Here is a 24,852-nt window from a genome sequence, read left to right as displayed (position 1 = left end):
TCATCCACACTGGTTTCTTCTTGTTTCTTAACCCTTTAGTCCTATAAGGTATGTACCTCTCACAATTTGATTTCAGGATGCTTTTAAAAATGTCCCATTCTGTGGTGGTATGTTTATTTTTGAGGACTTTGTCCCAGTTAGTTAGGCCTATGGCCTCTCTTAGTTGGCTAAATGTAGCTTTTTTGAAGTTTGGCATTTTTGTTCCTCCCTGTAGAAACGCTCGTTTGAAGGATAATTGGAAGGTTATTACTTTATGGTCACTATTTCCCAGGTGTCCCCCGACCTGCACATCTGTTGTTCTGTCAGGTATATTGGTTAATACTAAGTCCAGTATGGCCGTCCCTCTAGTCGGGTCCTGAGCCAGTTGGGAGAGGTAATTGTCTTTGGTTATTGCCAAGAACCTGTTTCTTTTATGAGATGTACAGCTTTCAGTTTCCCAGTCTATATCTGGGTAGTTAAAGTCCCCCATAATGACCACCTCATTATGGTTTGCTGCCTCGTCTATCTCGTTTAGTAGTAGATTTTCTGTGGACTCTGGTATATTAGGTGGTTTAAAATAAACTCCTATTAGTAATTTATTATTATTATTGCCTCCATGTATTTCTACCCACAGTGACTCCACATGTTCAGGTCCCTCATGTCCCTCGCTTATATCTTCTCGGACTGTGGGCTTTAGACAAGACTTTACATGCTCAACCTGTTGTAAAACTACAACTCCCACAATGCCCTGCTGTAGACTGATAGCTGTAGGCTGTTCGGGCATGCTGGGAGTTGTAGTTTTGCAACAGCTGGAGGGCCGCAGGTTGAGCATGCCTGCTCTATAACATTCAATACCACTCAAAATAATAAACAAAAAAAGCCACGTGCATTCTGCATTTTAAAAAATGGTGAATCTCGCAGTTTTTATAAATTTTTTCTGTTCCGGCGTTCACTGCATAGAATTTTTTTATATTTTAATAGTTTGGACTTTTCTGACGTGGCGATATGTAATATGTTTATTTATTGTTTATACATTTTATATGTGAAATTGGGAAAGGGGGTGATTCATACTTAATATTTTGGTGGGGTTTTTTAACATTTTTTTTTTTACACTTTTTATTGAATAACTATTTCCCCCCTTAGGAGCCAGAACCTGGGATTTTTTTCATCAATTTGTCCTATTCACCCTGATAGAGCTCTATTAGGGTGAATAGGACTTCACATTGTCCCTGCTGCCCTGTGCTCTGTGCACACAGCATCAGGGATGTTACCATGGCAGCCAGGGCTTCAAGTAGCGTCCTGGCTGCCATGGTAACCGATCGGAACCCCAGGATTACACTGCTGGGGCTCTGATCAGAAGCTGCCACTGCCACCAATGAAGAGGAGCGGAGGGGACACTGTGGCCACTGCCACCAATAATTTTAATACTGAGGGGGTTGAGAGGGGCAGGCGCACTGCACCACCAATGATTTTAATGCGGTGGGGGGTTGAGGGGGGGAGGGCGCACTGCGCCACCAATGATAATTGCCCTTTAATACAGGAGGCGGGTACAATTCAATGCCATCAGTATCATGCTCTTTGGAACATCTGGATATACAGCATACCTCTATTGGGCGTTTATTATATAGAGGTTAGTAGTCTTTTCCTCTGCCCCTTGTATTACCATTGTGGGCCTTATATGGCTATCGTTTCCCGATTTCCAACCAATTCCCCATATACTTACCTATTTTCCTGCGTCGGGATGGCATTGCTATGTGGATTCATAGGTTTTTCTGTAAGCCTGATGTTTAAGTTTTCATCCTCTTGATCTGAGACTAAGTTCCTGCGCATCCACTGGCTGCGCAGGAGGTACCAGTATGGACTCAAAGATTGTAACCGGGCTAAGTCCCGACGCATCTGCAAACAGCGCATGGTATGCGCACTAGATGGCAAACTAAGGAGATAAAATCCGGAGTTCTCGCCCAGCCTCAGTGGGTCAATTATCACTGGTTACTAAGTTCAGGCGCATTGGCACCCCGCGCAGATCGGCATAAGAGCCAGACTCAGAGGCATTGTGATTGGATGTAAGGTGGCTTGTATGCCCCTTGGGGTCGTGAGGATTGGTTGTTCATGTTAAGTATACACACCCATTTTTATGAGGTCTGCAATTCCATGCACTGCACCACCAATGATACTTACCCCTTAATACAGGAGGCGGGTACTGGCAGATCAGCGGCAGTTAACCCCTCAGGCTACACAGAGCGGCACCCAGAGATCCGCTCCGTTCACCCACAGTGACAGTAATGGGGCAAACGGAGCGGCGCCCAGGAATAATGGTAAGTGCTGGGACATCGCTGGGCGCCGCTCTGTGTAGGAAAAGTTCTGTCATTGGTGGCGCAGTGCGCCTGCCCCTCTCTCCGTTCATTGGTGTCAGCGGCAGCAGCAGCACAGGGAGGAGGGAGAGACTGCTTCCTGTTCTGTGATACTAGACTGCGCAGCAGCGCAGCCCAGTATCGAAAAAATGGAAATCCCGGTATCGTATCTATACCAGGTCAAAAGTATCAATTGGGTATCGAAATTTCGATACCCGCAACAACCCTACCTTGTACATTAACTGCCCAGTCATCATCCAGCCATGTCTCAGTTATACCCACTATGTCATAGTCCTCCTCACACATCACTAATTCCAGTTCCCCAGTTTTATTAGTCAGGCTTCTGGCATTAGTATACATACAATTAAGAGGTTTATGTATATTTTTTTTACCCTACACCTTTCCTTCCGAACTGTTCTAGTCCCTTCTTCCATTCCTTCCCCAGTCCCACTACCTTGCCCCCAGTCTCTATCTGCACTATCTTCCCATCCTATAACGTAATTAACCTCCCCCCCCCCCCCAAGTCCCTAGTTTAAACACTCCTCTAACCTTCTAGCCATCTTCTCCCGCATCACAGCTGCCCCTTTCCCATTGTGGTGCAGCCCATCCGTACGATAGAGCCTGTAGCCGAGAGAGAAGTCGGCCCAGTTCTAAAGGAACCCAAACCCCTCCTTCCTACACCAGTTCTTGAGCCACTTGTTAACCTCCCTAAGCTCCAGCTGCCTTTCTTGTGTGGCTCGTGGTACAGGCAGTATTTTGGAAAACACTACCTATGTGGTCCTTGCCCTAAGGACTCTCCACCTTCCTCTAACTTTGTCATTGGTTCCGGTATGGACCATGACAGCTGGATCTTCTCCAGTGTAAATCATATTTTTTCAGGCAATAGAAAGCTATTTTGGCTTTGTAATGGAGTGCATATTAAAACTTGGAAGTTACGTTCCTTTGTTAATTTTGGCAAAGTGTGCGGTTTAATTCATGCTATTGGGCTAGTGTTTACCATCTCCGGCACGCTGTTCCAGCAGGGAGAAACCTGCGGCTAGATCTCTGCCGTTCTCCATTATAGACAATGGAGCTGGCACGTGCCAGATAGAATCCGACAGTGCCGAATCCAGACATCTCCAGCAAGCTTCTCCCTGCCGGAGATGGTAAATGCTAGTGTGAAACTTACAAAAAGAAATGGAAACCAGCACACTGAGTGATATGAAATATAAATTTGTGTATGTATTTATGGTGTACTCTCTGTTTTGCCTAGATACTGATTTTTAACCCTTCTTTTCTTATTAAACAGCAATTTTCCTGACAATCTGGATGGTTTTGAGAAGCCTCTGTCATCTGTTCGTGGAGAAAAATGGATATCAGTGGATTTCTGAAATCCCAATTCTTTTGCCATCTTTTTATCAGCTATGTGTTTATTGGAACTGGACTTATCATTAATTTAATTCAACTTTTTACTCTTGTCATCTGGCCTTTTAATAAGCAACTGTACCGAAAGATCAACTGCAGACTGGCATACTGCGTATCAAGTCGTAAGCGCTTTTTTCTTTTTTAAATTTATGGGGTATTTTTGTTTAGTTCAATATACAGTACAGACCAAAAGTTTGGACACACCTTCTCATTCAAACAGTTTTCTTTATTTCCATAATTATGAAAATTGTAGATTCACACTGAAGGCATCAAAACTATGAATTAACACATGTGGAATTATATACATAACAAAAAAGTGTGAAACAACTGAAAATATGTCATATTCTATGTTCTTCAAAGTAGCCACCTTTTGCTTTGATTACTGCTTTGTACACTCTTGGCATTTTCTTGATGAGCTTCAAGAGGTAGTCACCTGAAATGGTCTTCCAACAGTCTTGAAGGAGTTCCCGGAGATGCTTAGCACTTGTTGGCCCTTTTGCCTTCACTCTGCGGTCCAGCTCACCCCAAACCATCTCAATTGGGTTCAGGTCCGCTGACTGTGGAGGCCAGGTCATCTGGCGCAGCACCCCATCACTCTCCTTCATGGTCAAATAGCCCTTACACAGCCTGGAGGTGTGTTTGGGGTCATTGTCCTGTTGAAAAATAAATTATGGTCCAACTAAACGCAAACCGAATGGAATAGCATGCCGCTGCAAGATGCTGTGGTAGCCATGCTGGTTCAGTATGCCTTCAATTTTGAATAAATCCCCAACAGTGTCACCAGCAAAGCACCCCCACACCATCACACCTCCTCTTCCATGCTTCACGGTGGGAACCAGGCATGTAGAGTCCATCCGTTCACCTTTTCTGCGTCGCACAAAGACAAGGTGGTTGGAAGCAAAGATGTCAAATTTGGACTCATCAGACCAAAGCACAGATTTCCACAGGTCTAATGTCCATTCCTTGTGTTCTTTAGCCCAAACAAGTCTCTTCTGCTTGTTGCCTGTCCTTAGCAGTGGTTTCCTAGCAGATATTCTACCATGAAGGCCTGATTCACACAGTCTCCTCTTAACAGTTGTTCTAGAGATGTGTCTGCTGCTAGAACTCTGTGTGGCATTGACCTGGTCTCTAATCTGAGCTGCTGTTAACCTGCGATTTCTGAGGCTGGTGACTCGGATGAACTTATCCTCCGCAGCAGAGGTGACTCTTGGTCTTCCTTTCCTGGGGCGGTCCGCATGTGGGCCAGTTTCTTTGTAGCGCTTGATGGTTTTTGTGATTGCACTTGGGGACACTTTGAAAATTTTCCCAATTTTTCGGACTGACTGACCTTCATTTCTTAAAGTAATTATGGCCACTCGTTTTTCTTTACTTAGCTGCTTTTTTCTTGCCATAATACAAATTCTAACAGTCTATTCAGTAGGACTATCAGCTGTGTATCCACCTGACTTCTCCACAACGCAACTGATGGTCCCAACCCCCTTTATAAGGCAAGAAATCCCACTTATTAAACCTGACAGGGCACACCAGTGAAGTGAAAACCATTTCAGGTGACTACCTCTTGAAGCTCATCAAGAGAATGCCAAGAGTGTGCAAAGCAGTAATCAAAGCAAAAGGTGGCTACTTTGAAGAACCTAGAATATGACATATTTTCACTTTTTTGTTATGTATATAATTCCACATGTGTTAATTCATAGTTTTGATGCCTTCAGTGTGAATCTACAATTTTCAGTCATAAAAATAAAGAAAACTCTTTGAATGAGAAGGTGTGTCCAAACTTTTGGTCTGTACTGTATATATATATATATATATATATATATATATATATACAGGTAGTGCAGAATTATTAGGCAAGTTGTATTTTTGAGGATTAATTTTATTATTGAACAACAACCATGTTCTCAATGAACCCAAAAAACTCATTAATATCAAAGCTGAATATTTTTGGAAGTAGTTTTTAGTTTGTTTTTAGTTTTAGCTATTTTAGGGGGATATCTGTGTGTGCAGGTGACTATTACTGTACATAATTATTAGGCAACTTAACAAAAAACAAATATATACCCATTTCAATTATTTATTTTTACCAGTGAAACCAATATAACATCTCAACATTCACAAATATACATTTCTGACATTCAAAAACAAAACAAAAACAAATCAGTGACCAATATAGCCACCTTTCTTTGCAAGGACACTCAAAAGCCTGCCATCCATGGATTCTGTCAGTGTTTGGATCTGTACACCATCAACATTGCGTGCAGCAGCAACCACAGCCTCCCAGACACTGTTCAGAGAGGTGTACTGTTTTCCCTCCTTGTAAATCTCACATTTGATGATGGACCACATGTTCTCAATGGGGTTCAGATCAGGTGAACAAGGAGGCCATGTCATTAGATTTTCTTCTTTTATACCCTTTCTTGCCAGCCACGCTGTGGAGTACTTGGACGCGTGTGATGGAGCATTGTCCTGCATGAAAATCATGTTTTTCTTACCTTGCAGACTTCTTCCTGTACCACTGCTTGAAGAAGGTGTCTTCCAGAAACTGGCAGTAGGACTGGGAGTTGAGCTTGACTCCATCCTCAACCCAAAAAGGCCCCACAAGCTCATCTTTGATGATACCAGCCCAAACCAGTACTCCACCTCCACCTTGCTGGCGTCTGAGTCGGACTGGAGCTCTCTGCCCTTTACCAATCCAGCCATCTGGCCCATCAAGACTCACTCTCATTTCATCAGTCCATAAAACCTTTGAAAAATCAGTCTTGAGATATTTCTTGGCCCAGTCTTGATGTTTCAGCTTGTGTGTCTTGTTCAGTGGTGGTCGTCTTTCAGCCTTTCTTACCTTGGCCATGTCTCTGAGTATTGCACACCTTGTGCTTTTGGGCACTCCAGTGATGTTGCAGCTCTGAAATATGGCCAAACTGGTGGCAAGTGGCATCTTGGCAGCTGCACGCTTGACTTTTCTCAGTTCATGGGCAGTTATTTTGCGCCTTGGTTTTTCCACACGCTTCTTGCGACCCTGTTGACTATTTTGAATGAAACGCTTGATTGTTCGATGATCACGCTTCAGAAGCTTTGCAATTTTAAGAGTGCTGCATCCCTCTGCAAGATATCTCACTATTTTTGCCTTTTCTTAGCCTGTCAAGTCCTTCTTTTGACCCATTTTGCCAAAGGAAAGGAAGTTGCCTAATAATTATGCACACCTGATATAGGGTGTTGATGTCATTAGACCACACCCCTTCTCATTACAGAGATGCACATCACCTAACATGCTTAATTGGTAGTAGGCTTTCGAGCCTATAAAGCTTGGAGTAAGACAACATGCATAAAGAGGATGATGTGGTCAAAATACTCATTTGCCTAATAATTCTGCACGTAGTGTATATATATACAGTAAGTTATGCATAAGGTGATGTTTTATATAAGAAATGGCAAATGTTAATGTTTGCAGTAAGGTTTAAAGGGGTTATCCAGGAATTAATAATGATGGCCTATCCTCTGGCTAGGTCATTATTATCACATCGGCGGGGATCCAAGTCCACACACCCCCACTGATCAGCTGTTTCAGGGAGCCACCCAGAGAATAGGCCATTAATATAAATTTCCGGATAACCCCTTTAATTTGGCTTATTCTGTTCTATCAAAATATACTTAACATTTTTTTTTACCTATAATACATTTAATAGTATTGTCTATGGGATTCCTCATTATTGCCTTATGAAATGATTGCTTGGATTGTAGCTGCAGCTGGCTCCATTATTAGCCTTATAGGGGAATATAGGGTTTTCAGTATTTCTCTCTTGAATACTAATTGCCTTAACTGGCTCTTTGAGAAAAGGATTTAAAAAAATATATATACCGTATTTATCGGCGTATAACACGCACAGGCGTATAACACGCACCTTCATTTTAAGAGGGAAATTTCAGGAAAAAAAGGGTAGCTCAGAACTTTTTTTTTAATTAATATTATTACCACTTATAAGGTAAATAATGTAAAAGGATGACACTTATGGGGCTCTGTGGATTACACTTATGTCATCCACAGATCCCCATAAGTGTCATCTACAGATCCCCCATCAGATGGATCAGTGTGGAGAGAGGAGGCGGGGACACTCATGGCGGGGCCCGGTGCAGTGACTCTACTCTAATACACCGGGCCCCGCAACTGTTAAACATTCAATCTGATCTCTTGTAGACGCGCTGTACGGTACTTACTGTAGTACCGGAGGTATAACATTAAGACGGCGCAGACCGGCATCTCCTTCGGTCATGCGCCGCCTGTCTCAGCTCCCTCCTGATGCGCCGCCTGCCGCAGCTCCCTCCTCATGCGCCGCCTGCCCCAGCTCCCTCCTCATGCGCCGCCTGCCCCAGCTCCCTCCTCATGCGCTGCCTGCCTGCTTATCTCACTTTATGAATGAACAGGCAGGCGGCGCATGACAGAGTGAGCTGGGGCAGGCGCCGCATGGCAGAGGGAGCTGGGACAGGTGGCGCATGAGGAGGGAGCTGCGGCAGGCGCTGCGCCGTCTTAATGTTATACCTCCGGTACGTAAAAACATGGCTTCTTAACATTATATCGGCGTATAACACGCATACATCATTTTCCCCCTATTTTCAGGGGGAAAAAGTGCGTGTTATACGCCGATAAATACGGTATCTATATGTTGGTAAGGCTGATTAGTCAGCCTGCATTTGTGGGAGGGGCGGAGGCTCTTCATATACAAGCCACACCCTCACTCACAGGTGTGTGTTTTCAGGTGCCAGTAGCTTCATTGCATTGCATTCCCTCACTAATGGGAGGGCATAGACAGAATCTTGTATATTATGGCTTCATAGCTTCTTGCCGCACTACCCTCCGACTCCCTACAACCACGTTGAATCAGATTTTTGACAAGGTCCAGCATTTCCTCACGGTAAAAGATTCAGATAGTAGGTCGGTCTTCACGTCTCAAGCGTAAAAACAATTCTCACAGTAGAACAACGCGCGGATAGCTGTTGTCTGGGGAACTATTCAAGGATTCTCTTCCTATCTACATGGTTCTTTTTGGCCCTCATTCGTGTATAGTCTAGGCAGTTAGGTTTTGGTCCCACGATCTCCTGACGCTAGGGCATTGCCAGTACTCGCACTAGAACCAAACTTTACAAGTTTCAGTTGGTTTTTATGATCCATTTCACAACGTATTCCCGGTCCTCCATTCCGCTTTGGGGCAGTATCCGCAATATTGAGCATCATGTCTCTGGCCTTGTCATCCACAAGATGGGTTGTAGGTTTCCTACTGGTCTTGCCTCACGTACCCCGAATTTTTGCTCTAGATCCCGGACGCCTTGCAGTTGGCTTGGGGATTAGTTGGTACATGCCATTCAAATTCCTTTTCTACCCTACTTGGCTTGGTTTTTGCCCACTTATAGGCCTACCCACGATCATGGCTTAGGGCACACAACAAGCCATTTAGTCAGGTCAGCTAAGACACGCCTAGCTGGGTTAGGTTGTTCCTGTTGTTTTCTCCCTAGGGTTCTTCGGATACCTCTTGGCCGTAGCCATGACCACAAATATATATATATATATATATATATATATATATTTCAGGACTTTTATATGTCATCAATACCAGAATGGAGGGGGTCTGACTCCCAGAATCCAAACTGATCAGTCGATTGCAGAGCATGCAGCACACCAGTATCCGGCACAGCCTTTTTCACCTTTTAGTGGCTGTGCCTTGTTACTGTGGCCTAGTCCCATACAAGTGAATGGGATAGAACTGCAGTAACCAAGCATAGCCATTAAAGTATGGAACTGTCTTTCGCTAGGTGTGCTCTGAGCACTGAAATCAGCTGATTGGTGGGCATGCCAGGAGTCAGACCGATATGATATTGATGATCTATCTTAAAGGGAACCTGTCACCAGGATTTTGGGTATAGAGCTGTGGACATGGATTGCTAGATGGCCGCTAGAACATCCGCAATACCCAGTCCCCATAGCTCTGTGTGCTTTTATTGTGCAAAAAAAAACGATTTGATACATATTCAAATTAACCTGAGATGAGTCAGAGCTTTCAAATATGACTCTTCTCTGGTCACAGAAGTAAGATATGACTCTTTTATGTTAATTTGCATAAAGGGCGGGAAGTACAAAAATGCATAATACTTATTGCATTCGTCTGCAAATGAAATTAAAGGGGAATTTATATGTTTACGGTAACACAATGAACATTTAGAAATGCCCAGTGAGGGTAGCATAGTAGAGGTGACAGGTTCCCTTTAAGGACAAGTCATCAATATTAAACATCCAGAAAACTCCTTTAAGGCCTCATGCACACAAACCTATTTTCTTTCCATGTTCGTTCCATTTTTTTTTTTTTTTTTTGTGGACGATATGCGGAACCATTAATTTCAATTTGTCATAAAAAAAAAATAAAATAGAAGTTACTCCGTGTGCGTTCCGTTTCCGTAGGTCTGTATTTCCATTCCACAAAAAAATAGAACATGTCCTATTCTTTTCCACATTACAGACAAGGATAGTACTGTTCTATTAGGAGCCAGCTGTTTGGTTATGCCAAATACGAAATGCACATGGACATCGTCCGTATTTTTTGCGGAAGGCAAAATACATACGGTTGTGTGCATGAGGCCTAACAGTAATAGTGGGTACATAAATCTCGGACAGCTGGAACTTAAACCCCTTCAGGGCATCTTCCTGCCAGAACCTAATTTTGCAAATCTGACATGTCACCTTATGTGGTAATAACTTTGGAATGCTTGTGCTTATCCAAGCCAGTCTGTGATTTTCTTGTAACACAATGTACTTTATGTTAAAGGTAAATTTAAATCGTTATGTTTTACCTTTATTTATTTTTTTAATCCAAAATTTATGGAAACTTTTGAAAAATTTGCTATATTCTAAATTAGAATTTCTCTGATTTTGAGACTAATGCCTCATGCACACAACGTTTTTTTTTGCAGTCTGCAAAAACTGGTTCCGTAGTTCCATGATCCGTGTCAGTTTTTCCTTCCGTGGGTCTTCCTTGATTTTTGGAGGATCCACGGACATGAAGGAAAAAGTCGTTTTGGTGTGTGCCTGGCCGCGCGGAGCCAAACGGATCCGTCCTGACTTACAATGCAAGTCAATGGGGACGGATCCGTTTGACGTTGACACAATATGGTGCAATTGCAAACGGATCGGTCCCCCATTGACTTTCAATGTAAAGTCAGGAGTCCCTATTATACCATCAGATCGGAGTTTTCTCCAATCCGATGGTATATTTTAACTTGAAGCGTCCCCATCACCATGGGAACACCTCTATGTTAGAATATACCATCGGATTTGAATTACATCGTGAAAACTCCTATCCGACAGTATATTCTAACACAGAGGCGTTCCCATGGTGATGAGGACGCTTCAAGTTAGAATATACTAAGAAGTGTGTACATGACTGCCCCCTGCTGCACCTGAGGGGTTAATTGTGCGTATCATAGCCCTCTGTAAGAGATCAGGGGATGCCAGGCAGCAGGGGGCAGACCCCCCTCCCTTTCAGTTTTTATTTCATTGGTGGCCAGTGCGGTTCCCCCCCCCCCCGGCCCCCCTCCCTCCCTCCCTCCCTCCCTCTATTGTATTAATCTCATTGGTGGCCAATGGTGTGCGGCCTCCCCTCTCCCCCCCCCCCCCCCGATCATTGGTGGCAGCGGAGAGTTCCGATCGGAGTCCCATTTTAATCGCTGGGGCTCCAAACGGTAACCATGGCAACCAGGACGCTACTGCAGTCCTGGTTGCCATGGTTACTTAGCAATATTAGAAGCATCATACTTACCTGCTCCCGGCTGGTCACAGACAGCGCAGCAGGTAAGTATGATGCTTCTAATATTGCTAAGTAACCATGGCAACCAAGACTGCAGTAGCGTCCTGGTTGCCATGGTTACCAATCGGAGCCCCAGCAATTAAACTGGGACTCCGATCGGAACTCTCCGCCGCCACCAATGATCGGGGTGGGGGGGGAGGGGAGGCCGCACACTAGTCACCAATGAAATTAATACAATAAAGGGAGGGAGGTGGGGCCGGGGGGCCCGCACACTGGCCACCAATGAAATGAATACAATAGAGGGAGGGAGGGGGACCGCACAAATGTTATTAATACAATAGAGGGGGGGGCCGCACTGGCCACCAATGAAATTAAAACTGGGAGGGAGGGGGTCTGCCCCCTGCTGCCTGGTAGCCCCTGATCTCTTACAAGGGGCTATGATACGCACAATTAACCCCTCAGGTGCGGCACCTGAGGGGTTAATTGTGCGGATCGCAGCCCCCTGTAAGAGATCGGGTGCTGCCAGGCAGCAGGGGGCAGTCATGTACACAGTTCGTAGTATATTCTAACTTGAAGCGTCCCCATCACTATGGGAACGCCTCTGTGTTAGAATATACTGTCGGATCTGAGTTTTCACAAAGTGAAAACTCAGCTCTGAAAAAGCTTTTATGCAGACGGATCTTCAGATCCATCTGTATGAAAGTAGCCTACGGACACGGATCACGGACACGGATGTCAATCTTGTGTGCATCCGTGTTTTTCGACGGACCCATTGACTTGAATGGGTCCGTGAACCGTTGTCCGTCAAAAAAATAGGACAGGTCTTATTTTTTTTTACGGACAGGATACACGGATCACTGAGACGGATGACAAACGGTGCATTTTCCGAGTTTTCAATGGACCCATTGAAAGTCAATGGGTCCGCAGAAAATCACGGAAAACGGAACAACGGCCACACACAACGGTCATGTGCATGAGGCCTAATAGTGATACCTGATTTTAAAAAAATGTGGACGTTAGAAGGCTTTGAATTTTAGAAGCAATTTTTTTTATATTTAAGTAAATCTACCTATTTGAGGACCAATTCTGTTTTGAAGTCACTTTGTGGGGTAGTAGAAACCACCCACAAATTACTAATTTTAGAAACCACACCCTTCAAGTTATTCAAAAATGCTTTTATAAACATTGTTAATCATTTACATGTTTCACAAGAATTAAAGGTAAATGGAAATGCAGATTTTTCATTTTTTTCCTGTAAGGCAGCAAGGGTTAACATAAAAACAAACCTCAATTCATTTCAATTCATTACCCTGATTCTGCAATTTCCAGAAACGCACCATATGTTGTTGTAAACTGCTGTTTGGGCACATGGGATGGCTCATAAAGCATGGAGTGCCATATGGTTTTGGGAGAGCATAATTTGCAGGAATGTTTTTGGGCATCATGGCACATCTAGAGGGGTGTGCCTAGTAGGTACCGCTACAGTAGAAACCCCCCAAAAAAGGGCCCCATTTTGTAAACTACACCCCTCAAGAAATTTATTGAGGGGTGTACTGACCACTTTGACCCCACAGACATTTCATAGAATTTAGAAACACTTGGCTGTGAAAATGAAACTATTTATTTCTTCCAATAAAGTGTTGCACAAGCTCCCCGTTTTTCATTTTCAAGGGTTGACAGGAGAAAAATTGTGTATTTCCCCTGTAACTGGGGCTATGTCAGCCCCAGTTACAGGAGAAATCAATAGTAGAAAAAAAAAAAGTGAAGTTAAATGTCCCCCCAGAGGTCTTGTATGACCTTATGGGGGACGAAAAGTGTAAAATAAAAAATACAAAAAATAAAGTGTTTAAATAAAAAAAAATTAAAACGTATTTAAAAAATTTAAAAACATAAAATTAAGACATATTTGGTATTGCTGCATCTGTGAAGGTCGGCTCTAGAAATATATCACATGATCCACCCAGTCTGATAAACACCATAAAAAAAATCTAAATCAAAACTGTCAAAAAAAGCAATTTTTGTCACCTTACATCACAAAAAGTGCAACACGAAGTGATCAAAAAGGCTTATGTCCCACAAAATGAGACAAATAAAACCGTCACCTCATCCCGCAAAAAATGAGCCCCTACATAAGAAAATCCTTAAAAAAATGTAAAAAACCATAGCTTTCAGAACATGGACACATTAAAACATATTTTTTTTTGTTTCAAAAATGCTATTATTGTGGAAAACTTAAATAAATAAGAAATAGTATACATATTAGGTATCGCAACGTCCATAACCATCTGCTCTATAAAAATGTCACATGACCTAACCCCTCAGGTGAACGCTGTAAAAATAAATAAATAAAAACTGTGCTAAAACAACCAATAATTTGGTCACCTTGCCCCATAAAGTGTTATAATAAATGATCAAAAAATCATGTGTACCCAAAAATAGTACCAATAAAACTGGCACCTTATCCCCTAGTTTACAAAATGGGGTCTACTGTAAGGGTGCATCAGGGGGGCTTCAAATGGGACATGGCATCTAAAAACCATGTGGTGCTCCTTTTCTTCTGCACCCTGCCGTGTGCCCATACAGCAGTTTATGACCACATGTGGGGTGTCTCTGTAAACCACAGAATCAGAGTAATAAATATTGAGTTTTGTTTGGCTGTTAACCCTCCATGTGTTAAAGAAAAAAATGGATGAAAATGGAAAATCTGCCAAAAAAGTGAAATTTAAACATTTTCCTTTAATTCTTGTGGAACGCCTAAAGGGTTAACAAAGTTTGTAAAATCAGTTTTAAGTAACTTGAGGGGTGTAGTTTCTACAATGGGGTCCTTTATGGGGGTATCCACTTTGTAAGCCCCACAAAAAAAAAAATGACATTTCCAAAATGAAGCCAACATAAAGTAGACATATGGGGAATGTTAAAGCGGTTTTCCGGGTTCAGAGCTGAACCCAGACATCCCTCCATTTTCACCCCAGCAGCCCCCCTGACATGAGCATCGGAGCAGTTCATGCTCCAATGCTCTCCTTTGCCCTGCGCTAAATTGCGCAGGGCAAAGGCATTTTTTGGAGTTCCGGTGACGTACCGGGGCTCTCCATGGGGCTGCCAGGAACCCCGGTGACGTCAACGGCACTGATGGGCGAGATTTAGCTCTGCCATAGCCAGTAAAACGGCTGGTGGGCTGCTGGGGTGACCGGTGACGTCACCAAACACATTGCCGGGCGGAAGTTACCGCCCGGCAGTGTGTTATTGAAGACAAAAGAGCCAGTGAGATGCTCCGATGCTAGCCTAAGGGGGGCTGCCTGGGTGAAAATAAGGGTATGTCCGGGATCAGCTATGAAACCCAGACAACCGCTTTAAGTTATAAATATTTATGAGGTATCACTTTCTGTTTTAAAACCAGAGAAATGTAAATTTTAAAACTTTTCTATTTTTTTGTAAATTTGGGATTTTTTCATAAATAAAGGTGAAATCGATTGACTCAAATTTATGACTGTCATGAAGTACAATGTGTCACGAGAAAACAATCTCTGAATGGCTTGAATAAGTAAAAGTGTTCCAAAGTTATTACCACATAAAGTGATGCATGTCAGATTTGCAAAATTAGGCCTGGTCAGGAAGGGGGCAAATGGCCCAGATGTGAAGTGGTTAAATAAAATATTTTCTTAAATGTGTTTGGGACATTAACTTTTGGTGCCTGATCCCCTCTACAACACATTACAATACATTTCAGAAGCTGGATTTCTTTATTTTCTGTCTACAAATCTTGGCCATAATAGACAGAGATGGGAGAGCCCCTTTTAATCTAATTTATTTAGTATTTTTTGCTCTAATCTCAATATTGGGGTGGGTGTGTTCACATTTGCATTTGGAGGCTCCATTAAAGATTCCACTAAAATATTACTTAAATAAATGGAGTCCCAGTGGGCACAGTTACTGGCTGTCATCTGATAGGTCCAGCACTTCCAGTTTCTTTGTTCTGCTCCTGTACTGGAGCACAACAATAGAAATGATTAGTGGAAGCTTGGCGCCATAGACTTCCCTCATTCTGAAAATGGCCATCATGTTCATTATTGTGTGAATGTAGACACGTTGCATTTGAAAATTACAATTTAAACAAATGTTGGTATTTGTAACCATTTTCCAATGTGTAGGCAATAGGAGAAAATTGACAGTTCATACATATTTTTTCTTTATTAAAGCTATATGATCAGCTGCAATATTCCTTTAACACTTTCTTATCTAGCATACCTTTTCACCTTTTGTGAAGAGCAGATTTTCAGCATGTGTTGTCACCAAGAATGTTTCATCCACTAACAGGAAGCAAAGATCTTGAAACCAGGAACTAAAGCACAGAAGTAGAGCATTCTGACACATGTAGTGGAGTGGTTGCCCATAGCTAGCGATAAGATGTTGGCTTTCATTTTCCAAAGATCCTTCTAACGTTGATTGTTAGATTCTGATTAGTTGATATAAGCAACTATTCCAGATTTCTCTTGCACTAGGTTCTGATAAATCTGCCTCCAAGTGTATTGGGAAGTTTCATAAATCATTCATTACACCCTGATTAAGCTGCATTTACCACCAGAAAACTAATTTAATGTGGTAAGATATGTCAATAATTAACAGATCTGACTCATTTTGTATTAGGTTTCATACAGCTTGGTGTTAGCATTTATATTCAGTGCCTTGAAATAGACTTCCAGACCGAAAACAATAACACATGCTGATTATAGTCCTTCACTTAAAGCGTCCCTATTGAGCAGTTCCAAAAAATCCAGATTCTGTTGTGTACCAACCTGTGAATAGTGCTGACCAGATGATTGGTGCCTTGGCTTCCTTTGTAATGCCTTTGGTGCTGACATTATTTCTATTAATTCAACTTGCGTGGCACTCAAGCTTTACAGTGGGTGCTTCCAGTTTGGGGTTCCAACCCACAATGTAGTTAACAAAGTAACTTTAGCAGTACTTGAAGTGGTTATCCTGGAATTAAGAAAATTAAAATACTTAAATATAACTTTTTTTATAAATATTCCCTTTCTTTAGTTATAATGACTCATTTTATCTAGGGATCAATCATTAGGAGAAATAAAATGTCCGACATCCTATTAGTACACAGAAAACCTGTCATAATTACACAGCAGGACAAGTCACTTCACAACACTGAGCCGAAGAGCTGTCTCATCCTCCTCTCTGCTCTGCTTGTCAGGGATTATGATCCTCTCCTAAATACATATGATCTTTAGCTGAATCTCTGTGGGAACAGAGCTCATGAGGAGACATGAAGTACAGTGAGGACGGACAGGACAGACTGCGCTGATGTGTTGCTGTGGTAATAGAGACTGCATACAAGTGCTGTTGCTTATTAGCCACATCCCTCCTCCTCTCTGTACTTCATGTCTCCTCATGAACTCCATTCCCACAGAGATTCAGCTGAAGATATTAAACTGTATTCAGGACCATAATCCCTGACAAGCAGAGCAGAGAAGATGAGGAGGCAGCTCTTCAGCTCAGTGTTGTGGTAACTTGTTTTGCTGTGTGATTAGGACATGTTCTGTACTTGTACTTGTACTTCATGTGTGTACTAATAGGACAGTAGCCATATTATATCACCTGATTGCTCCTCAGACAAAACTAGCCATTATAACTAATGAAAGGTATTTGGGAATCTATTTATAAAAAATGAATATTTAAGTTTTTTTCAGTAATTTTATTTTCTTAATTCCGAGAGAACCCCTTTTAACTAAGGTTAAATCAATACATATTTTTATTAGATTTTTCAAGGCAATCAATATGTGTAGTGTGATGTTTTAGTCAATTAAGACATTTTTCAAACACTACAATAGAATAAAGTTACAATAAATACATGGTAGTATATGGCTGATCAATTTACATCAAGTCAATAGGCATATAGAAATATAATCCAGGAAATATATTAAGTTTACAACATAATTTAGTCAATAGATTAGCAGAAATGATCACTTAAATTACATAATATGACATGGTTGGTTTTGTAATATATTATTCCAAAGGAGTAAGTACTATTTGCCATCCACAAATCTCCCCCCCCATAACAGTGCCATCCACAGACCCCCCCCCCATAGCAGTGTCTTACCATCCACAGATGCCCCCATAACAGTGCCATCCACAGATCCCCATAACATTGTCAGCCACAGACCCCCATAAAAGTGCATCATTCATGGATCCCCCACAATAGTGTCATCCACAGACCACCATTAGTTAAAAACCCACCAAAAGCACACCTTTTGGTTAAAAATATTTTTTTCCTATTTTCCTCCTCAAAAACCTTATAGGGCGAAAAATATGGTACTCTCTGGATTGCTAAATTATGAGGTATCTTTACTGTGGACCAGATGTCAGCATCTGTATGCATATTTGGAAGAATTAATGTGCATCTCATAGGCCTGTTCTTATAACAATGTTGTCTGCATCAGGCAAATTTGATCTAGGTACAGTAATTTGAGAGAATTGACTGTACCTTTTCTTTTCTTTTAAATTTTATTTTTATGAAAGACATTTTAGATAATAATAAAAAAAAAAATATGTTTATAGGCATCAAATGACAAAGTTAGCTTGTGTCAATCGTGTTTTTAATTATATAAGTTAGGTTGGGGCTTTGCAAGTATTTTAAAGATTATGCACTGCGATATGTTATTGAATAACAAATTAACCTCAAGATAAGGTGTGTCAAGGTAAAGAGACCGAGGGGAAGAAAATGGTAGGATAACAGACATATGATCTGTTGTTTTGGATTAGACGGAGATGTTTTCATGTACAAAGCAGTGAACTCATCAGAGGATCTAAAGTTCGTCCATGGTTTTCAAATTTGTAAGAAGCGGGTATGGGAATGTGACCCATGCAGACAGCTCCCCCATCTGATACATATGATCAATCTTCTGTAGCCAGTGAGTGATGGTAAGGAGTTTTGGTTGGTTCCACATTAGTGATATCATTTTGGCAGCTGGTGACAGCATAAGAAACAGTTGTTGAGTGACCTTTGGCATTTGGGGCACATGGATATTTAGGCGTAGTGTTGTTGGCATGTGTTTTAGATCAGGGATGCTCAATTTGCAGCCCTCCAGCTGTTGTAAAACTACAACTCCCAGCATGCCCTCCTGTAGGCTGTCCGGGCATGCTGGGAGTTGTAGTTTTACAACAGCTGGAGGGCTGCAGGTTGGGCATCCCTGTTTTAGATGATTGAGGTGGCCCGGGATCAGAATGTGTTTATAACAGAACAGTGCCACTACAAGAATATAGGTTCTTGTAGACAGCTCCAGCAGATATTAGATGGTAGTTTGTTTATTAGTTTGAGTTTAGCTGGAGTGGAATTGATAGTTTATTTGATTCAGTTTTCTTGCATACGGATACAACACAACAGACTATGAGACCTCAAATACAGACGTGGACAAAATTGTTGGTACCCTTTGGTCAATGAAAGAAAAAGTCACAATGGTCACAGAAATAACTTTAATCTGACAAAAGTAATAATAAATTAAAATTCTATAAATGTTAACCAATGAAAGTCAGACATTGTTTTTCAACCATGCTTCAACAGAATTATGTAAAAAAATAAACTCATGAAACAGGCATGGACAAAAATGATGGTACCCCTAACTTAATATTTTGTTGCGCAACCTTTTGAGGCAATCACTGCAATCAAACGCTTCCTGTAACTGTCAATGAGACATCTGCACCTCTCAGCAGGTATTTTGGCCCACTCCTCATGAGCAAACTGCTCCAGTTGTGTCCGGTTTGAAGGGTGCCTTTTCCAGACTGCATGTTTCAGCTCCTTCCAAAGATGCTCAATAGGATTGAGGTCAGGGCTCATAGAAGGCCACTTTAGAATAGTCCAATTTTTTCCTCTTAGCCATTCTTGGGTGTTTTTAGCGGTGTGTTTTGGGTCATTGTCCTGTTGCAAGACCCATGACCTGCGACTGAGACCAAGCTTTCTGACACTGGCTAGTACATTTCTCTCTAGAATTCCTTGATAGTCTTGAGATTTCATTGTACCCTGCACAGATTCAAGACACCCTGTGCCAGACGCAGCAAAGCAGCCCCAGAACATAACAGAGCCTCCTCCATGTTTCACAGTAGGGACAGTGTTCTTTTCTTGATATGCTTCATTTTTTCGTCTGTGAACATACAGCTGATGTGCCTTGGCAAAAACTTCGATTTTTGTCTCATCTGTCCACAGGACATTCTCCCAGAAGCTTTGTGGCTTGTCAACATGTAGTTTGGCATATTCCAGTCTTGCTTTTTTATGATTCGTTTTCAACAATGGTGTCCTCCTTGGTCGTCTCCCATGTAGTCCACTTTGGCTCAAACAACGACGGATGGTGCGATCTGACACTGATGTTCCTTGAGCATGAAGTTCACCTTGAATCTCTTTAGAAGTCTTTCTAGGCTCTTTTGTTACCATTCGGATTATCCGTCTCTTAGATTTGTCATCAATTTTCCTCCTGCGGCCACGTCCAGGGAGGTTGGCTACAGTCCCATGGATCTTAAACTTATGAATAATATGTGCAACTGTACTCACAGGAACATCTAGTTGCTTGGAGATGGTCTTATAGCCTTTACCTTTAACATGCTTGTCTATAATTTTCTTTCTGATCTCTTGAGACAGCTCTTTCCTTTGCTTCCTCTGGTCCATGTCGAGTGTGGTACACACCATATCACCAAACAACACAGTGATTACCTGGAGCCATATATATAGGCCCAATAGGCTGATTACAAGGTTGTAGACACCTGTGATGCTAATTAGTGGACACACCTTGAATTAACATGTCCCTTTGGTCACATTATGTTCTGTGTTTTCTAGGGGTACCATCATTTTTGTCCATGCCTGTTTCATGAGTTTATTTTTTTACATAATTCTGTTGAAGCATGGTTGAAAAACAATGTCTGACTTTCATTGGTTAACATTTATAGAATTTTAATTTATTATTACTTTTGTCAGATTAAAGTTATTTCTGTGACCATTGTGACTTTTTCTTTCATTGACCAAAGGGTACCAACAATTTTGTCCACGTCTGTATATGTTTTATTTCTTCTGCATTTAGCGAGACTAAGGCCAAGTTCGCACTTCATTTATTTGGCCAGTTATTTCCATCTGTTATTATGAGCCAAAACCATTAGTGAAGCCTACTCAGAGATAATGTATAATGGAAAGATCTGCGCCTGTTCTGGGCTTTTGATTCGCACGTGATGGAAATAACAGGCGACGTTCACACTTTAGTTATGTTGTCAAAGAAGTCTTTTTCCCATGAAGAGATAGCCTCTTTAATGGAATATTTAAGGTCTAGAGGTGGCTATAGAGCTCGAATAAGAGGTGTCTTGGGTGATTGGTTTGAGAGAAAAGCTTTTAAAACATGGCAAGTTCTCTCTTAGTAGTTATGGATGACTTATAAAGAGATGCCAGAGCCTTCAGTTAAATGGAGTGTAGGGAGTTTGGCGTAGAGAGCTGGATGTGTCCTGGGATATACCATAGTAGAAATCTATCTGACAGAAGAAGAGAGGAAGTTATGTTGATTAGGGAGGCAGTCTATAAATTGGCTAATTTGAAGGAGGATATCAAGGAATTCCATATGTTGAGTGCGATTATAGTGATATCGTTGGTGGCACAGGGTGGTTGTTCTAGAGTGGGAGGGCAGGAAGAGAAATTGGTAAGAGGTCCCCTTTTACCTATCTTCAGAGTTTTTTTTTGTCTAATCCAGTCTATATTGTGTGAAATGTGAACGGATTTAAAGTACTGTCTCCAGTCAGGCATACTTGTATGCCTAAGGATTAAGGTAGGGAGAGAATTTCATTATGAATTCATGCTTTTTTGGTACCCCATAAATAAGTAAATGTAAGTTTTCATGGAGTCAAACAATAGACCCACATCACTTCTGAGTGTTGATGTAAAAATATACACAAACCTTCTAGCTCAAAGACTGAAATTGATAACGCCTAATCTAATTTTATCTAAACCAGAACAAGTGGGATTTGTGGCCAAAAGAGAAGAGAGACAACACCCTAGCTGTTACACCTTATACAAATAGCAAACCTAGGAAACTTCCCCTGGTCTTATTAGTAACAGATGCAGAGAAAGCCTTTGATAGGGTGGACTGGACCTACATGAGAATAGTATTGGAAGCTTACCAAATCTCTCCTTTACTCTATACACACACGCCTCTGCTAGATTATGTCTAAACAACTCCCTCACTCCTCCCCAGGGTATTTTAAATGGTACTAAAGAGGGCTCTGCTCTCTCCCCAACAGTTTTTATTCTATCCCTACCTCTACTACAATAAATATGAATATCCCCACATATTAAAGGCATATCCATACAAGGCTTTAACCATCTTATAGCAGCATAAGTAGATCTTTTATTAATATTTTCAGACCACTCATTAATATAAATTATGTCTAGGGATAGGTGAGCAGGGTGTTATTATGTCTGAAAAGCTGTTTGTTTGTTTTTTGTCTTTTTTACTGCAGAACTTGAGAAAAATGCTGTGGAATATGTTGGCACTATATAAATAAAGATTATTATTAGATTTTACCATGGCCTGTTGGAGCTGTAGCTGTTTGCAACTAAAATGAAATCGTTTTTGAAGATGACCTTTAAAAATTGCCTTAAACAGCGGTCACACTGGAATAAGGGGGTGGTCTCTCCAACAGGTGGTCTTTTGTATTTTAGTTAAATGGACACTCTGCAGGCATATTACCTACAATTATAGACCGAAATAATCAAAGTAAATAGATAACACACAAACAGTTGTACCATTGATGTCTTTTTGTTTAGCATGTTGAGTAAAAAAAAAAGAGTACAAGATTTAAAAAAAAGTGAATACTTTTTAACCTGTTAGACCCCCTTGTTATAATTGCCTTCACCAAATGTTTCCTGTAGCTGCAGTATAATTTGCGGTGAGGTAGCATTTTGGACCATTGTTCACTGCAAATATTAGTTCCACAATATGTCTGCATGCCAACATCAAAACCCTGTCCTATTGTGAATCAACAGTTCGGGGCTGTTTTGCTGCCTCAGGGCTTTGGATGCCTTGCAATGCTTTAGGGAACAATGAATTTTAAGGCCCCTTTCACACGGGCGAGATTTCCACGCGGGTGCATGGCGTGAGGTGAACACATTGCACCCACACTGAATCCGGACCCATTTATTCCTATGGGGCTGTGCACATAAGCAGTGATTTTCACACATCACTTGTGTGTTGCATGAAAATCGCAGCATGCGCTTCTTTGTGCGTTTTCCACGCAACGCAGGCCTCATAGAAGTGAATGGGGCTGCGTGAAAATCGCAAGCATTCGCAAGCAAGTGCGGATGCGGTGTGATTTTTCACGCACGGTTACTAGATGATCGGGATGGACACCCGATCATTATTATTTTCCCTTATAACATGGTTATAAGGGAAAATAATAGCATTCTTAATACAGAATGCTTAATACAATAGGGCTGCAGTGGTTAAAAAATAAAATAAAAAATAATAATAATTTAACTCACCCTAATCCACTTGATCGCGCAGCCCGGCTTCTCTTCTGTCTTCATCTTTGCTGTGCACGGGAAAAGGACCTGTGGTGACGTCACATGACCCATCACCATGGTAAAAGATCATGTGACGGACCATGTGATGAGCGCAGTGACGTCATCAAAGGTCCTATTCCTCAAAGAAGAAGACAGAAGAGATGCCGACTGCACGAACAAGTGGATTAAGGTAAGTTAAATTATTTTTTATTATTTTTAACTCCTCCAGCCCTATTGTACTATGCATTCTGTATTCAGAATGCTATTATTTTCCCTTATAACCATGTTATTAGGGGAAATAATACAATTTACGCAACACCTAACCCAAACCTGAACTTCAATGAAGAAGTTCGGGTCCGGGTACCACATTCAGTTTATTATCACGCGCGTGCAAAACGCATTGCTCCCGCGCGATAAAAACTGAACAACGGAACGCAATAGCAGTCAAAACTGACTGCAATTGGGTACCTACTCGTGCGGGTTTGCCGCAACGCACCCACAACGCATCGGGACTTTATCCGGACACGCTCGTCTGCAAGAGGCCTAAGGCTACTTTCACACTCGCGATTGGTGCAGGTCCGTAATGGATCTGCACAGACTGATCAGTTCAGATAATACAACCATCTGCATCCGTTAAGAACAGATCCGTTTGTTGTATTATCTCTAACATAGCCAAGACGGATCTGTCTTGAACACTATTAAAAATCAATGGAGGACGGATCCGTTTTCTATTGTGCCAGATTGTGTCATAGACTTACATTGTGTTTCAGAACGGATCAGTTTGGCTCAGTTTCGTCAGACGGACATCAAAACTCTGCAAGCAGCGTTTTGTTGTCCACCTCCAAAGCGAAATGGAGACGGAACGGAGGCAAACTGATGCATTCTGAGCGGATGCTTTTCCATTCAGAATGCATTAGGGCAAAACTGATCCGTTTTGGACCGCTTGTGAGAGCCCTGAACGGATCTCACAAACGGAAAGCCAAAACGCCAGTGTGAAAGTAGCCTAAGGTGTATCAAAATGTTTTACAGGAGAATGTTAGGACTGCAATCTTCCTGAACATTGTGCAAATCTTATATGAAGATACATAGCCTGTTGTGTGCAGGGCCGTCTTTAATATTGATTGGACCCTGGGCAAAAATTTACTTGGGCCCCCTGGATCCCGCCTTCCCACACCCTAGCATGTAATCACGCCCTCCACCACAACACACACACACACATCCACAGACCTGGTAGAGTACAGTGAATGACTGTAAATACTTCCAGTTCTGAAGACTCCAGCGGCTCAAGATCAGTGCTCTGGGCAGCTGGGCTCAGGCTGGAAGTGGGCACCGCTCTGCAGGAAGGAAACTGGGGCTCGGCTCACCCTAGCGTTACAGTGCACCCCAGCACCCAACAGTATGCAGTATAGCACCCTATAGTATACAGCACCCCACAGCATGCAATATAGCACCCTATAGTATGAAGCACCCCACAGTATGCAGTATAGCACCCTACAGTATGCAGTATAGCACCCTATAGTATACAGCACCCACAGTATGCAGTATAGCACCCTATAGTATACAGCACCCCAGAGTATGCAGTATAGCACCCTATAGTATACAGCACCCCACAGTATTCAGTATAGCACCCTATAGTATACAGCAACCCACAGCATGCAGTATAGCACCCTATAGTATACAGCACCACACAGTATGCAGTATAGCACCCTATAGTATACAGCACTCCACAGTATGCAATATAGCACCCTATAGTATACAGCACCCCACAGTATGCAGTATAGCACCCTATAGTGTACAG

The 24,852-nt window shown here is 41.9% G+C and overlaps 1 protein-coding gene across 1 annotated transcript in view; it reads left to right on the top strand.

Annotated features, from left to right (window-relative positions):
• The window catches only part of AGPAT4 (1-acylglycerol-3-phosphate O-acyltransferase 4), a 147,635-nt gene that overhangs the window by 47,930 nt on the left and 74,853 nt on the right, over positions 1 to 24,852 (top strand). Inside the window, exon 2 of the mRNA XM_044291983.1 lies at positions 3,619 to 3,856. Coding sequence (XP_044147918.1) covers positions 3,679 to 3,856 — 178 coding nt within the window. The 5' untranslated portion in view covers positions 3,619 to 3,678. The remainder of the gene's footprint in view (positions 1 to 3,618; positions 3,857 to 24,852) is intronic.

This window comes from Bufo gargarizans, chromosome 4 (assembly GCF_014858855.1).
Source record: "Bufo gargarizans isolate SCDJY-AF-19 chromosome 4, ASM1485885v1, whole genome shotgun sequence".
In the NCBI taxonomy this organism is placed as follows: domain Eukaryota; kingdom Metazoa; phylum Chordata; class Amphibia; order Anura; family Bufonidae; genus Bufo; species Bufo gargarizans.
The sequence above is the reverse complement of the archived record's forward strand: the minus strand, read 5'-3'. Positions and strand labels throughout refer to the sequence as shown.